Source organism: Jatropha curcas, chromosome 7, assembly GCF_041381405.1.
Source record: "Jatropha curcas cultivar XTBG-Jc1 chromosome 7, XTBG_Jcur_1.0, whole genome shotgun sequence".
In the NCBI taxonomy this organism is placed as follows: Eukaryota; Viridiplantae; Streptophyta; class Magnoliopsida; order Malpighiales; family Euphorbiaceae; genus Jatropha; species Jatropha curcas.
In genome coordinates this window covers 3,004,476-3,021,504 of record NC_143157.1, presented here as the reverse complement: position 1 = coordinate 3,021,504, position 17,029 = coordinate 3,004,476, and the positions used below count along the sequence as shown (strand labels likewise).

Sequence of the window (17,029 nt, the reverse complement as noted above, 5' to 3'; positions counted from 1 at the left end):
TAAAGTTCTCCAAAAGTGAGCTGGAAACTTTGTATCTCGATCAAATGTGATGGTTCTGGGAATGCCATGTAAACGAACAATCTCCTAGAAAAATAACTTTGCTATGTGTAAGGCATCATTAGTTTGTTTACAAGGGATAAAGTGTGCCATCTTGGAGAACCTGTCTACAACAACAAAAATAGATTCAGCTTCGCGTTGAGTTCGAGGTAAACCCAATACAAAATCCATGGATAAGTCCTCCCAAGGTTGTTCCGGTATAGTCAATGGAGTGTAAAGACCAGTGTTTTGGGAATGGCCCTTTTGTGTCTAGCAAACGGAACATTTTTGTACTAGCCTTCCTGCTTCCTTCTTCAACTCTGGCTAATGGAAACGAGCCTCCAAACCCGCAATAGTTTTATCACGACCCAAGTGTCCGTTCAATCTTTCACCATGGACTTCTCTGATTAATTTTCCCTTGAGGGAAGTTCGAAGAATACATAGCCTGTTTTCTTTGAATAGATACCCATCATGAACTAAGAAACTGTCGGTAGGCTGTTTAGTATCAATTTTTGCCCATGCGTCAGCAAAATCTTCATCCGAGGCATACAGATCTTTAAGAAATTTGAACCCCACAATCTTTTGCCTAATCGTAATTAACAAGGCTGCTCTCCTGCTTAAAGCATCCGCTACTGTGTTGCATGTACCTGATTTGTGCTTGATGATATAATGGAAAGCACCAAAATAAGTTGCCGAACGTGCATGCATCTTGCTCGAACGTGCATGCATCTTGCTCACTTTCTTCTGAGTTTGAAAATGAGTTAAGGCTTGATGATCGGTGTAAATAATGAACTAATGCCCCAATAAATAATGTTCCTAAGTTTTGAAGCTTAAAAAATTATATACAATTGTTGCTCATAAATAGACCATTTCTGTCTAGCTTCATTCAATTTTTCACTAAAAAATGCTATAGTTTTTTCGGATTGTGACAACATACCACCAATTCCGATCCCACAAGCATCACAATCAACCTCAAACAATTTATCAAAATCAGGTAAAGCCAGAATAGGGGCGAAAGTAAGCTTATCTTTGATTTCTTCGAAGCTCTTATTTGCAGCTTCAGTCCATACAAACTGTCAAACTCTATCCTTCTTCAAACAATTTGTGATAGGGGTGACAATGCTACTAAAGTTCATGATGAACTGCCTATAGAAAGTACCAAGACCATGAAAGCTGTGAACTTCAGTGATGTTTTTAGGAATAGGCCAATTTCAAATGACCTCAATCTTTCTGTCATCAGCATGAATTCCTTCCTAGCTAACAATATAGCCAAGAAATAGAATCTGCTCCGTCATAAAACTGCACTTCTTAAGGTTGATGTACAACTCATTTTTCCGTAAAGCACCCAACACCTGTCAAAGGTGCTGAAGGTATTCTTCCTCGCTGCGACTGAAAATTAAGATGTCATCAAAATAAACAACCATAAATTTGCGTATGAAAGGGCGTAAAACTTGAGTCGTAAGTCACATGAATGTGCTCGGTGTATTAGTCAACCCAAACGGCATAACTAACCACTCGTATAACCCTCCTTAGTCTTAAATGTGGTTTTCCATTCATCTCCCTCCTTGATCCTGATTTGATAATACCCACTGCGGAGTTCTATTTTGGAGAATATTTTAGACCCTGACAATTGGTTCAACATGTCCTCCAGACAAGGAATAGGAAATCGATGTTGCACTGTGATCTTATTGACAGCTCTACTATCCACACTTATTCTCCAAGTCCCATCCTTCTTTGGTACTAATAAAGCAGGAACCCCACAAGGACTAATGCTCTCCCGGATATGTCCATTCTTTAATAATTCTTCTACCTATTCTTCAAGGATCTGGCTCTCCTTTGGATTCATCTTATAATGGGGCAGGTTTGGTATCTTCGATCCAAGGATAAATCAATCTGATGTTGAACGTCTCATAAAGATGGAAGTGTAGATGGTTCTTCAACTATGGCATGAAACCCAGCTAGCAACTCCTTGAGTTGTGGGGGTATTAGTGCCCCTTCATTAGAGCCTTTCTCTGGTTTGATCAGCAATGCCAACGCACCTCCAGACTTCTCAATTGCACCAGATAATTCCTCCACTTTAGAAGCTTTAGCAGAAGATCCTGAAGATAAGACAATGATTTTCTTGTTTTTCCAAGTGAACAGGTTTGAATTCTCTATTCACTTGTGCAATGCATCTACATCAAACTGCCATGGATGTCCTAACAATGCTCCACAAGCATCTATATCCACAACATCACAACTAATAGAGTCTAAGTACGACTTTCCCATTGATATATGAACCTTGCAAATCCAGTTTTCTTCAATCGTTGGACCCTCTTTAATCCACCCTACCTTGTACGATGAATGATGTGGTTCTGTGGGTAAATTTAGCTTTTCAACTAGCTGCTTGGCTATCAAATTTTCATAACTGCAACTGTCGATAATGAGCGGCACACTGCTGCACCAACCCGACATTTAGCCTGTAAAATTTTTCTTCGTTGAGTGTCGCTTTCCTGTTTTGGGGAACACAAAATTTTCTGAACAACATATGTAACTTCTCCATCTTCAGAACCAGCCATGGATCCATCATCTTCGTGTTCTACTTCTTCAACCTTAGTCGCCTCATCAACTACATTCACTTGTCAACGCCCATCATTAGCCCCCCTACGTTCTGGACATATATTAGATGTATGCCCCTATTTTCTATAACGGTAACAATAATCTCTAGTTGGCTTCCGATACAGATTCGACTTATTGTTTCTGTCTGCCATGGGTGCATTACCCCGGGAGTCTTTCTTTTCTTCTGTAGTGAGCTGCTGTGAACTCTAGTTATTGGCAAGAGTGGTTGCTTTTGAGTTCGGTCCACCGAAATTTCTATTGAACTGCTGATTTTCGGATGAATAGGGTTGCTTGAAATTCTGGTTACGATTAGGTGGTTGTCAAGGCTTCCAATTAATTCTATCTTTTGCACGTTTGGCCATCTCAATTGCATCTGCCAAAGTGAAAATCGCAGCTACACCCATCATACACATTATGTCATGATTCAATCCCCTCTAATAATGAGCCACTTGCTGGGATTCAGTCTCGCAATTGTCACATTGAGCCTACAATCTTAAGAATTCTTCTATATACTCATCTACTTTACGATTTCCCTGGAAACAATCATGGTACCTATTATATAGGATTTGGGAGTGATCACTAGGGAGAAAATGCTACTCAATCATCTATTTCATTAAGATCCAATCTTGCATAGGTTCAATCCTTCGATGATGGTGTTCGTTTTGAATAGAATGCCACCATGCTGCTACACCACCCTTTAGTTTATAGGCCAAAATGGAAACTTTACGTTTATTCTCGACATTCATGATCTCAAAGAATCGTTCGACCTTCGCTAGCCAGTCAAGAGTGCTTTCTATATCTAACAATCTTGAGAAAGGTTAAAGATCTACCTTTATTTTGTATCCATCACGAAAATTTTGAACATTCCCTTTTTTAGTCTCAGCCTCCATCATAATGATTTTGACATCTTGCATAATCTAGTTGCTGTGGATTCGATACTGCTGTTTCAGCTACAGGTTGTGGGTTGCCTTATTGGATTGCGAGAGTCAACTGTCTAATCTGTTCGGTTAACTCTTGGAACCTCGCCTTTATGGCTATAAGGCGTGTCTTATGATTGTCGGCCATGGAGATATTTCACCTTTTGGTTCTGATACCAACTAACGTAGAACGATTATGTGAGTGGGAATAAATGATTATACTTCGTCAGGAGTTTTGATCAATGACGTCTGATCCAACGAATAAAATAGAGAACTAAGCTCCCAAAGAAGTTTATTGATAAGAATAATGATCAAAAGATAATGATTGTGCCAATGATGCAAAATAACATATTTATAGGTTAGGTTAAAACATTAAACCCTAAAAAATAATACAAAAGTCGTAACTAGACAACACCCTAGTAAGGGTGGCAGCATGGCCGTGCTGGACATGACACAGGTGTGTCCTGGGCTTCCAGAGGCTGGCATGAGGCATGCTGGAAGTGACACAAGCATGTCAATGTGTGAATTGTAGCTGGACCTGTCGGCACGAGCGTGCTGTACATGGCACGGGCATGCTCTGGACTCACAGAGGCTAGCACGGGCGAGTCGAAAGGTGACACGTGTGTCTGTGCTTTTTAAGCTTGGGCGTGTCTCACGTCCTGGACTTCCAGAGGCTAGCACAGGCATGCTGGATATGGCACGGCTGTGCCCCTTCTTTTTTGGTTTGTAGCGATCCAAATCTTCCATTCGGTTTGCAGCGATCCAAATCTTTCATATATTGAAGTGTAAGTTGCTCTGCATCATGCACTAACAATATTAATGCATGTAAACAAAAATAAATGAGATGTGGGATAAAAAATCCTATTAAAAGTATATGTAGCATCATTACAAATTTTAATATATCCCAAACATTTTGTACAAATCTCTCAATTTTGTGGATATAAATTAATTTCCTCAATATGTTAGTAATAAATATGCACAATAATTCTCTAAATGAAAATGACGTGTTTATTAATTCATATGTTGAATTCTAATGAGTTGGGACATCTCTTGCAAAACATTCTGGTCTTCTTATATTTTCCTCACAAAATTTAGCCTAACTTTTCATCACTTGGAGATGTCCCCATAAATATGAAATAACTTTTCTAATTGGAAAAATAAATAATTCAAGAACTTTTAAACCATCTTTTACACCTAAATTTAAAACATGACATGCACATCTAATATGAAAAAAAATTTCCACCAACATTTGGTTTACAAATTACTTTAAGTTAGTAATTGATTTATTATTGGTAGAGGAATGATTGAAATTGAAAATTTTTTTTTGGTTAATTTATATTCATCTAAAATTGAAACAATCATTCTATATACATTATTTGCAGTATGTTTATCATAAAAAACACAAAATGCAATAACTCCTTTTTGAATTTTTCAATTATCATCAATTCAATGACATGTAATACCTATATAAGAATACATTTGCCAATGGTTACTCTGAATATCACAACAAATTGAAACACGAATTTTTATTTCAGAATATAAAAGTTCTGACTCTTTTTTTTGCTTTTTTATATAAAGAAATAATAGTTGGTTTTACAGTATTTCGTGACACTCTTTTGGCAGAAGGATATAAAGCTTTTGACAAAATTGATTAAACCCCACTTTTTCACTAAAACTAAAAGATAAATGTTCCACATAAATCATTTTAGCTAATTATTCTTTTTATTCTTTTTCAGAATATTGAAATAAGGAAAAGTTAGAAGATGTGTAACCGAAAATTTGTTGAGCTCAATCAACTCCTATTTTTGTTGGATGTTTTGCTTTCAAATACTTCCAAAATGATCCATAACCATCCATTTATTTGTATTTATAAGATGCTTCACAATAACTGCAAATTACATAAAAAATTGTCACTTTTAGATTTCTTCGTGAAATGAATTGCGAATATGTCTGAACTTTGTTTTGGTTGTCAAACAACTTATGTATATTGATCTTCCTCTTGCTGTAAGTTGTTATCATCATCAAACTCGGATTCTTGAGTTAGAATTTTCAAATTTCCATTTGGATATCCTCAAGATCAAATTGGTTGGAAGTGAAATCGAACGTGTTGTTCATGTGCATAGATGAATTTTGTGTTTTTCCAACCTTTTCCTTGCCCTTTGCGGAACTCGAATTTCCTCTACTTGCTATTATTGGATAATAATATGTAACTTGAAAAATTGAATAAAAAAAATTAGAGAGGATAATTAGAGATTGGAATTTGGAGATATTATTTGAGAATAAATTAGACAATAATTGGAGATTAGACTTTAGAGAAATTATTTGGAAATAATTTGGACAACAATTATAAATGAAAATTTGAGAGATTGGAAAGTAAAGAGTAGTAGAGATATAATTTTGTGTGAGGATAAATAAAAATAAAGGGGTATTTATAATAACTCCAAAAAATTAACTTTCCACAAATAACCTAAAATTAACCGTTATATAGTCGTTTATAGTTGTTAGGGGAGTTAATTTGAGGGTTTAACAAAAACATTTGAAATAATCAAAAAAATATGCTTGAACTGGGTGGAACCATCGGTTCTAGCTGTTACACCTAAATATTCAAATTTTTTTAGAACTGCCGGTTTGAACTGTTCCAACCAACTAGTTGGAAAAACCGTCGGTTCCGATTGTTTATTAGAATCGCCATTTCACAGTTCCTCAAAAGTTAGAACCAGAACTAGACCGCAGACCCTTGATTTTGGTTCTGGTTCGGATCGATTCTGGTTCCTCACGGTTCTGGTTCTAGTTTCCACTAGTTCCAAAACGGTAGTTTTGGTTCCAAAAACTGCAAAATGGCCAACCTATTCCCACCAACCAAGGTAACACATTTATTCTTGAGAGAAATCAATAAATCACATGAGAGAGCATAAGATTGTTCATCCGGCCAGACATAGAACCATGTAAACATCCATTGATTATTTATTTCCACATCAATATGATGGTTAGAGAAAGACAATAGATTCACATGTACATCCTTCTTCCACATCAGGCTCAACCCTCCTCTCCTACCCGAAACAACTATACATCGGACATCAATTCCATTATTAAAGCTCCACTTATCTATAATTTTCTTCATCTCCACTACCATTGACTTTGTTTCCATGAGGAAAATAAAGTTGGGATCTTCAAGCTTTAATAGCTTTTTAAGAAAATGAATTACATGAGTGTTCTTAAGCCCTCTGCAATTCCATACTAACGAACTCATTATTTTCGATAAGATCAAACAAATGCGTATTCTCCTTTACTTTCTATTTCTTCAAGACCTCACCACCCTCAAATATCTCAATTGCCATATCTGTTACCCCACTATTTTGTTTCCTCTTGCCTTGTTCAACACCTCTTATTATTTCTCTACTGCCCTTCCCTTGTCTTGCCTTTCTTTCTAAGAGGAGAGAGTTTTAGGACTTGGGTGTTAAATTGATAGGTTCAGTGGTGTGACAGGATCAAGTTCTAGATTGGTAGGGTTGGGATTTGAGGATGTGTCTAGGTTTGAGTGCTTCTGGACTACGGTTATGATTGGAGGGGCTAGAGGGTCAGATGTGTTTGGGCTATAAGAACATGATAGAGATACTAAGGTATTGGATTGAATTTGGGTTGTGTCTAGGTCTATGACATTTTGGCTTTAATGGCTTACATTATAGCTTGATGGAGCCACATTTTTATTATTAATATTAACTACCAAGTCTTGAAGCTGGTTAAGGATGTCAATAGTTTGAGATAAATGGACTTGGTCATTAGTGGGAACTTCTCTTGTCACATGTGACCTCGGTAAGTCATTGCCTTCTTCTTCCTTTTATGTACTATTCTTCTCATTCACATTCTCTAGAAACATCATCTTTCTTGCCACTAACTCTCTAACCTCATTATCCTTTTCAATAGTGCTTATTTTCCTCACTCTCCTTAATGGAGAAGCTTTCAACTAGTCCCCATACATCATATTTTTCAGTTTCATAGGCTCCCCTAAGTCGTTATGATTATAGATCCTGTATGAATGGCCATACTTACCACAAAGAAAGTATAAATTTGGCAATCCCTCATACCGAAAAGGAATCCAAATAGACTGGCCAGGACCCATTTTCACCATTGAACCTCTAGCAAGGGGCTTTTTTATATCAAGCTACACTACAAAAAAAGTGCCTAATTGCGACCGATTTTTGCGACCGACTTAAATTGGTCGCAATTTTGCGACTGATTTGCTACCTATGGACAAACAGCCGCTAATTGTAACGCTAAAAATTTCCGCGAGTTTGTTTTTCAGTTTCCGACTAATATGCGACGTATTTGCGACCGATTTTGCAATCGATTTGCGACTACCAGTTATTTCGTAGCAAAATTGCGCGGTTCAAAATTAGGAATAAATTCTGCAACCTATTTGCGACCGATTTGCTACCGAATATTGGCGATCAACAAGTTGAGTCGCAAATCGGTCGCAATTTTATTGCGAAGTAAAACGACGTCGCAGAGTTAAAAATTGCAACCGATATTAATGAAATTTGTGACCGACCAGTCGGTCGCAAATTTTAGGGCTTTAAACGCCAGACGCCCTCCTTCTTCTTTCTTCTTCTTTCTTTCTTCTCCTCCTCCTCTCCTCTCCTCTATTCGCAGCGCCGCTCCAGCCCCTCCTAACGCCGCTCCAGCCCCTCCGGTCACTCCACCAGGCTTCTTGGACACAAGTTGAGGTATTTTGCGATTTTTTTTCGATTTTTTTTTTTTTGCGATTTATGTGTATTTGGACATAATTTTTGGTATATTTGTTTGTGTATTAGATTAGGAATTAGGATCTGTTATTATTATTATAAATTATTTATTATTATTATTATTATTAATATTATTAAAATATAATATTGTTACTGTTATTGAAATTTATAGTGAAAATTTGTACACATTAAAATAAAATTACATTTTATTAGTGAATATATATATTTCATTTACTAGTCATTAATTTTTAAGAAATAATTATTATACTAAACAAGAATAATCACGTACCAAAAAATATAAATTAAGATGCTCGTAGTAATACTAAAAAAATAAAGAAAAAAAAATATTTTTAATAGTCTTAATTTAAATATAATAATTATTTTTAATATTAAAATTTATTAAAAAAGCTATGCTTAAAAAAGAATACAACATATGACATTTTGCTATTGACATTTTGCTTATATACAACTTATTAAAAATTTCAAAAATTTTGCATATTGACATTTTGCTTATGTAAAATATATGATGGTTTAATTCAAAAAATTCAAAAAATAAAAGTCTATAATTAATCATTAAAGATACCTACTATACAAATGTTTAGGGAAAAAAAAGCAACTATATTTTAACGATGGTTTAATTTTTTATTACTTAAAAGCATTTTTGAAAAATATAATATGCCACCTAGACATTGTTTTAATTTTTTATATGCCACGTGTTATACCACGTGGCAATCCGGTGCCAAAAAATGAATTAAAACGGCCAAAGGCATTTTCAATGTTACAAAATTAAAGTTGAAGCATTTTTAAGTTACAAATTGAAGTGTAGGTACAATTAAATGCAGATGCCACCAATGAAATTAAGTCTTCAATAGAATGAACTTTAATTAGTTGCTAGTTCCAGATAAATTTTTGAAGTGAGTAATTTTAAACCAATATTGAATAAACTTCATTTTGATTCTAATTCAAAGCAGACGGTGATGATGTCTATTTATTTGTAAGAGAGCATAAATTCCATTTGTATGAGCTTTAACAGGCTAGTAGGTAAATTAGAGAGGCGGGAATTAATTGTAAGGATTGCGAAATCCCGTGAGTGCAAAATTATGCGCGCTTTAAAATTTAGAGCAGCTTCCACTGTCCATTAGTTATTGTTAAGGGAAAATTATTATGTTATCTCTATATTTTATAAAATGCACTAATTTTTAATAATAATTATGTTATGATACATGTAATTAAAATTACTCTTTTTTTATAATTATGAAATAATGCATTTTTTTTTTGTTATTATTGTTGTTATTATTCTTAAATTTTTTTTTTTTTAAATGAATGATGCGTTTGGGTTGGTTGGAGGCCTAGTAGTGGCCATTTTGCCTTTGGAGAATGTTGGTATGATATAGAAGTGTTTATTAAAGTGTCTTTATATTTGAGATTTGATTGAGTTGTGCCGAAGTGCTACCGAATTTTTTTCTAAAAAAATCAATATGTGGAATAGTACACTTACCTTTATTAGGGTAAAGGTAATAAATGAACTTAGTAAATAAATGAACTTAGTGATTTTACATTTATATATAGTTACCCTTATTATAGAAATAACCTTAGTAAGTTAGAAGTGTAAATCGAACATTACATTATGGCATGTTTTAAGGATGGTTTAAACTAATGCAATTACATATAATTTGCCATTTATAAACACAGTGTTAATTAGGTAAAAAAAATGCGAAATAATCGAGATTGGATGTACTGGAGGTTCGAGGTCAATGGGATATTAAGACAAGAGTTCCTGTAAGGATTGAAGGCGTTTCTACAGTTTGCAGTTGGTAATCCCAGTTTTATGGATGGTAATAAGTTGAGGTGTCCATGTAATCACAAGAAGTGTCGAAATAGAGCCTTCTTAGACATCGATACAGTGAAACTTCATTTGTACAAAAAAGGGTTCGTGGAAAATTATTACGAATGGATACATCATGGTGAACCTCGAGTTGCCAGTGGGTCAGGCCACTCTTATCCGGTAAGTTTAGAAGGTCAGCCTTATCAATTTCTGTATGGTAATCAAAGCAATGATATGGTAATCGATGCGAGTAGAGTAGAATGTCATTAGGATAATATGGAGGAATCGCCGAACGTAGCAGCACAACAATTGTTTGACATGCTAAGTGCAGCTAACAGTAAACTGTGGCCTGGTTGCAAGAATCATTCAGTTCTATCTGTTGTGGCATGATTACTACACATGAAAGCGGAGCACCATTTTTCAGAAAGGTGTTACGATGATTTTGTGCAGTTAGCAAAGGAAATGTTGCCTGAAGGCCATTCAATGGTTGATAATTTTTATCGGACAAGAAAATTAGTTCGGGGATTGGGACTACCGGTAGAAAAGATTGATTGGTGTAGTAATAATTGTATGATATTCTGGGGTGTTGACTCGGAATTCAGAGACTGCAAGTTTTGTAATCTTCCAAAATATCAACGGCGGGGTCAAGGGACTGGTAGAGTACAAAGAGAGAAGGCTTTCAAGAAGATGTATTATTTCCCTCTTGTTCCTCGCCTTCAAAGGTTATATGCATCTAAGGCGACAGCTGAACACATGACATGGCATGCTTTGCATGAATATGAGGATGGTATAATGACTCATCCGTTAGACTCTGAAGCGTGGAAACATTTTGATAACATTCATCCTGTGTTTGCTGCTGATATGAGAAAGATGAGATTAGGGCTTTGTATTGGTGGGTTTCAGCCATTTGGCCAATCAGGACAACAATATTCATCATGGCCTGTCATTGTCACACCATATAATCTACCACCGTCAATGTGTATGAAAGATGAATATATGTTTTTGTGTGTTATTGTTCCTGGCCTTATTAATCCGAAACATAAAATTGATGTGTTTCTGCAGCCTTTGATTGCCGAACTTAATTATTTATGGGAATACGGGGTTGAAACATTTGATATTTCGACCAATCAGAATTTCATAATGCGAGCTGCTTTGCTTTGGACCATTAGTGATTTTCCAGCATTTGGAATGTTATCTGGGTGGAGTACGGCAGGCAAATTGGCTTGTCCTCATTGCATGGAAAACACTAATGCATTTACACTAAAAAATGGAGGTAAACAATGTTGGTTTGATTGTCATCGTAAATTCTTACAAGAATCTCACCCTTGGAGGAGAAATCGACAATGCTTTAGAAAGAACATGACTATTGTTGAACCCCCTCCACCTGTGAAGTATGGAGCTGAAATATTACAAGAAATTGAAGATCTGGGGCTTATGAAAGTTACAGAGTTAGGAGCAGATGAGGCAAATGCAAGAATTGGCAGGAATAGTGGGTGGAAAAAGTGAAGCATCTTCTGGGATTTGCCATATTGGAGTTCACTGCTTATCTGTCATAACCTTGATGTGATGCACATAGAAAAAAATGTGTTTGAAAATATGTTCAACACTGTCATGAACATTGAAGGGAAAACCAAGGATAATGCAAAAGTGAGAGCAGACATGAAGGAAATTTGTCGTCAACCAGAACTCGAGCAATCTGTACTTACTGGTAAGTTTCCAAAGGCATGTTATTGTTTAGATAAACCCCAGAGGCAATAATTGTGCGAATGGGTACGATCATTAAGGTTTCCAGATGGATACTATTCAAATATGGGTAGATGTGTGGACATGAGGAAGTACAGATTGTTTGGCATGAAAAGCCATGACTGTCATGTTTTCATGCAAAGATTAATTCCTGTGGCATTCCGGGAATTATTACCAGGAAAAATTTGGGAAGCAATGACAGAATTGAGTCTCTTTTTCAAGGAATTGACGATGCCTGTTATCCGATGCAATGATATGGACCAATTAGCGCGAGAAATCCCAGTAGTGTTGTGTAAATTGGAGCGAATTTTTCCATCCTGCTTCTTTGATTCTATGGAACATCTGTTGGTTCATTTGCCCTATAAATGTCGTGTAGCAGGACCGGTACAATATTGATGGATGTATCCATTTGAAAGGTGAATCACTAACATCCCATTCTAATCATTACATCATTTATTTGAACTCATACTTACATATTGGCATTGTACAATGACAAACACCTGCAGAAAATTAAAAAGAATGTGCGCAATAAGGCAAAGGTCGAGGGATCAATTTGCAATGCATATTTGGTGGAAGAATCTTCCACCTTTTGTTCACACTACTTTGAACAACATGTTTTCACCAAGCATCGGAGAGTGCCACGTAACGATGACGGAGGAGATCGAATACAATCTGAGTTTGAAGGAAATCTAACAATTTTCACCTATCCTGGGCATACGATTGGTAAATAAAAAAAAAAAAGACGATTGACTGATGCAGAGATACGAGCGGCTCAAACCTATATTTTATTGAATTGCGAAGAGATTACACCATTTGTACAGTAAGTATACATATTGTAGACAGTTTAAACTCGGCGTGGGCCGTAGTTAAATCATACTTATGCTAATTTGGTTCATTGATAAATAGGAAATATATCAATCTTTTACAGCTTCAAAATCCCAATTTGACTAATACTGCAGTTGATGCAAAACTGGACTCCGAATTTGCAGAATGGTTCAAATATTATGTAAGTTACTTTCAATGTACACAATATGGAATGTACATTTATTGAATCTCACTCCTGTCATTACTATTTCCCATAGGCTCGAAGCTCGGGAATCGATATTGGTAACAGATTCATTACGGATCTAGCAAAGGGACCTCTACTGGTTGCTAATGCCTACTCTGGCTACTTTGTAAATGGTTACAAGTTTCACACTGAGGGTTATGGGAGAAGCAGAAAGACAATGAACAGCGGTGTTTGCATAAAGGGATCAAACTACAATGATGTGTCAAACGATTTTTATGGGAAATTGGTTGAGGTTTTGGAGTTAGAATATCCAGGCTTACCAATGAAGTGCACAATCTTATTCAAATGTGAATGGTTTGATCCTACGCCAAACGTTGGCACGAAGGTTCATCCTAAGTATAATCTGGTAGATATTAATCAAAGAAGAAGATATACAAAGTATGAACCTTTTGTGTTGGCAATGCAAGCTGCACAAGTGTACTATGTACCATATCCATCGTTTAAACGAGATCGTTGCGATTGGATGGCATTGTGTAAAATTAAGGCTAGATCAGTTGTTCATGCCCTTAAAACCAAACAATCTGCTTCACTCGCAGTATCGGAGCCATTTCAAGAAGTCAAGGTTGATACGCAACGGATGCAAGTTGTTGAAGATTTAACGGATAGATTGGATGATGAAAGCCGATCTTATGTTGAAATAGGAGCATCGGATGATGAAGAGGAAGAAGATCAAATCATCATGGGTACCTCAGAAGACGAATATGAAGAAGAGGGAGATGATGAAGAGGAGGAGGAAGCAGATGATATAGAAGAGATTTAATACTTAGAGCAGTTTTACTGTTACAAATTGATAAATATATATCTAATTAATATTATTAATGAAGAATTTCAATGTGATTAACTTTCTTTACTCATATTTACCACATGTTCTACAATTCATATAATTGTATAAATTCATTTTATCTAGGTTCTGATATCTGCAGTACAGATGGCTAGAGGCAAAGCATTTGATTCAGACGCGTCCGACAGTGGTTCGCGTGGAGGTCGTGGCCCAGGACGCAGTGCCCGTGGACGAGGAGGGTCTATCCCTAGTTCTTCTTCAGGTACGTCTGGGGCTTCATCCTCTGCTCAGCAACCAGTACTGCTGCCATCACATCCTTCTTCAGGTACGTCTGGGGCTTCATCCTCTGCTCAGCGACCAGTACTGCCACCATCGATTCCTTCTGCTCCTTCCTCTTCTACCCCCGTTTCTGGACCATTACAGTCTCCACCAGCTGCACAGTCACCTACTGTGCAAGGTAATCATAAATTTCATTACTGTCATTTCAATTATATATTAATTATCTGCATTTATAGCATTTGTCACTTCTTTTGCAGCTTCATCAGATCCATGTATCAGCCTCAGTTTGTTAGCGGGACAGTAAGTACTTGTTCACTTTTTCCAAAGGCATATTTTGTTCAGATTGTGATGCTTTCGTCTAATTATATTTCACTTCTGTTATTTTTCTCAGCATGTATCCATCTTCTCGAGCATCGAGGTAAATTATGAGGATAATCAAGCTACAGCTACATAAAGAAGGATACACATGGGATGCCGTACCACAAGAGGCGAGAGACTTTTATTGGGAGGAGTTTCAAGTACGCTTTGGTTTAAGATATATCATCATTCAATGTTTACAATTCATCAAGATAACTCCATAATATTCAAACGCTATTTTTCATTTTTTGCAGAAGCATTTCATATGGGACGAGGCAATTACGGCTATGCTGAAAGTGGCCTGGGAGAAGTTATACGCTGATCGATATGCTGACTTCACCTATAGGATGAGAAGAAGCGGTAAGAAGCAGCAGTGCGTGTCTCAGGAGATATGGGAGAGCTGGCAAAAGGCTCGGGAGGATCCTGCGTTCAAGAGAAAGTGGGAGATATTTGCACAAAACAGGCGCAGTGAGACTGGCGGTGATGGAGCAGGACCTTCTCGACACACAGGCGGATCAATATCTACTATAGAGACAGCTCGATTATTAATAAGTCAACTAGTCACAGTATATGAAACTGATGTTGAATGAAAGGACACTATATATGTTAATATATCATGCATAAAAATTCATTACAAGCTAAATAATTAGGTCGTGAGCCAACACCGACTGAGGTGTTTACATACACTCACAAGAAGGACCACGATCTTAATACGTTTGTCGACAGACGTGCGGTGAGCGTCAATGTAAGTAACAATGAATAATATTTACATTTACCCTCTACTCCTTGCGAAGATGTACAAAGTTCAATATAATAAAGCTTGTAATTGCATTGATTAATTAATTTTTTATTTTCAGGAGAACTATACTACAGCTCGGGAGCGTCTTGTATCTTCTCAGACTGATGAATCTGAAGCTGAGTCAAGAATTGACGAGGTAGCACTTTATCTCGAGGCTGTAGGGGGCGAGAAGAAGAGGAAGATATACGGCATTGGGTCTCAGGCATCACAGTTTTACTGCGGCTCAGTAGCTCACGCTTCTATAGCCAGCGCAGGACCACAGCCCGAGCACAGTGCCGAGGAGTTTACTGAATTACGTGCTCGTGTTGATGATCAGTAGAGACAGATTGCAGAACTTAGAGAGTATGTCATGCGGCTGTCCGGTCAGCTCGGTGCTGGTACTTCCTCTGATCCTGCGCCTGCTACAGACCGAAATGTTTCGACGTCTCAGTAGCAGCCACTACCGTCTCCTGATCCTGATGCAGCAGACTATACCTTGGTCACCCCTCCCAGCATGACAGCACATCCAGCAAGTACTCCTCTCGGCGATTCGACATTGGATCGTGCGGATGAGCAACCGTGTAGATTTGATTTTGGACCTTTTTAGTTTTCCAGTTGTTTTTTGACATTTTGTTCAGTACAATAATAATTACATTTTTATATTATTTTTGAGTTGCGTTTGTGATACCAGTTTTCACAGGTGCAATTTAAAATTATGGTTTTATAATAATTTTTATTTTTTTATTTTTTTTTTTAATTTTGCGACCGATTTGCGACACAAAATAAAAACTTTAAATTTACAATTGGCGACCGAATGTCATAATTGCGACAGAATTATTCTGCGACCAATTTCCGACAGCGTTTCCAACGGCAAACACGACCAAAATTTTTTGCGACCAGCATTTTTGCGACCGATTGGTCGATCGCAAAATGCCATTTTTTTGTAGTGCTAGGCTTTGAACCTTATGAACTAACAGTCAAATTCGCAATTGTGTGAAATTATAACAAGTGATAAAGAGCGAGTAAAGTATTGTTCGCACGAAGATTGTATACCAAGTACCAAAATTGTGTTAATCCACTATTATTTAAATGACAATAAGAGAAATTATTGCAAAAATTAAATTAAAAGAAATACAAGATAATATTAAAAAGAATTTAAGCAAGGTAATTTGTTGAAAGGAAATCAAGGTTTAAAGGCTACTAAGGATTTTGACTTCACTTAATTCTATTCAATTTATCCTATCAGTTTGATAATCAATTTTAATTGTTCAAGAAGGAGAAATAACCCTAAATTAACTAGCAAACTCTCCCAATGTATTATTAGTTATTTTAATCCGGTCTAATGACCTATCTTCCAATGAATTAAATCATTAAGTTATATGGTTGTTTATGAAGTCATAACTTAAGGCTGTCTAATTACCTAGATGCTACATCAAGTTATTATTCCCACATATTACCTTTTTCATATCGAAAACTCTTTTCCCAATAGTGATTAATAAAATAAATCAATCCAGAGGAGAAACTCTGCTTGAAAGTATTAAGTGTAATAATAAATTATATCATGAATAGAGAAAAGCATATCTAATATTATAAATTGGAATCGAAATTAAGCTACATCAAATTCCTAGTATGAAAATTTAGTTCGACGTAGTAATTAAATTAAACTAAAAAAACTTGTAAATAATTCCACAATCAATGTGAATATTGAAAAAAAAACAAGAAAAAGAGTTTAGAAATAAAAAAAAACTAGTAAATGAATGGTTGGACGACTTCCTTGAATCTTCACGCCAACTTGAATGCTCGAAGTTTGAAAAGAGAGAAAACTACGTAGAGAGTAGAACAAAAGATCCAAAGATAAAAAATATTGTTGTAGAGATCTCTCTTTTTTATAAACTTCGTTGGGT

General features: G+C 36.2%; 1 protein-coding gene and 1 pseudogene across 1 annotated transcript; one reads left to right on the top strand and one right to left on the bottom strand.

The window, feature by feature from the left end:
• Positions 1–360: 360 nt before the first annotated feature.
• On the bottom strand, positions 361–765 carry LOC149494579 (uncharacterized). Its single transcript, XM_089724042.1, has one exon. The coding sequence runs from the start codon at positions 763–765 to the stop codon at positions 361–363; it is 405 nt and encodes a 134-aa protein (XP_089580168.1).
• Positions 766–10,121: 9,356 nt separating this feature from the next.
• Positions 10,122–15,465, top strand: LOC149494578 (uncharacterized; annotated as a pseudogene).
• Positions 15,466–17,029: the final 1,564 nt, after the last annotated feature.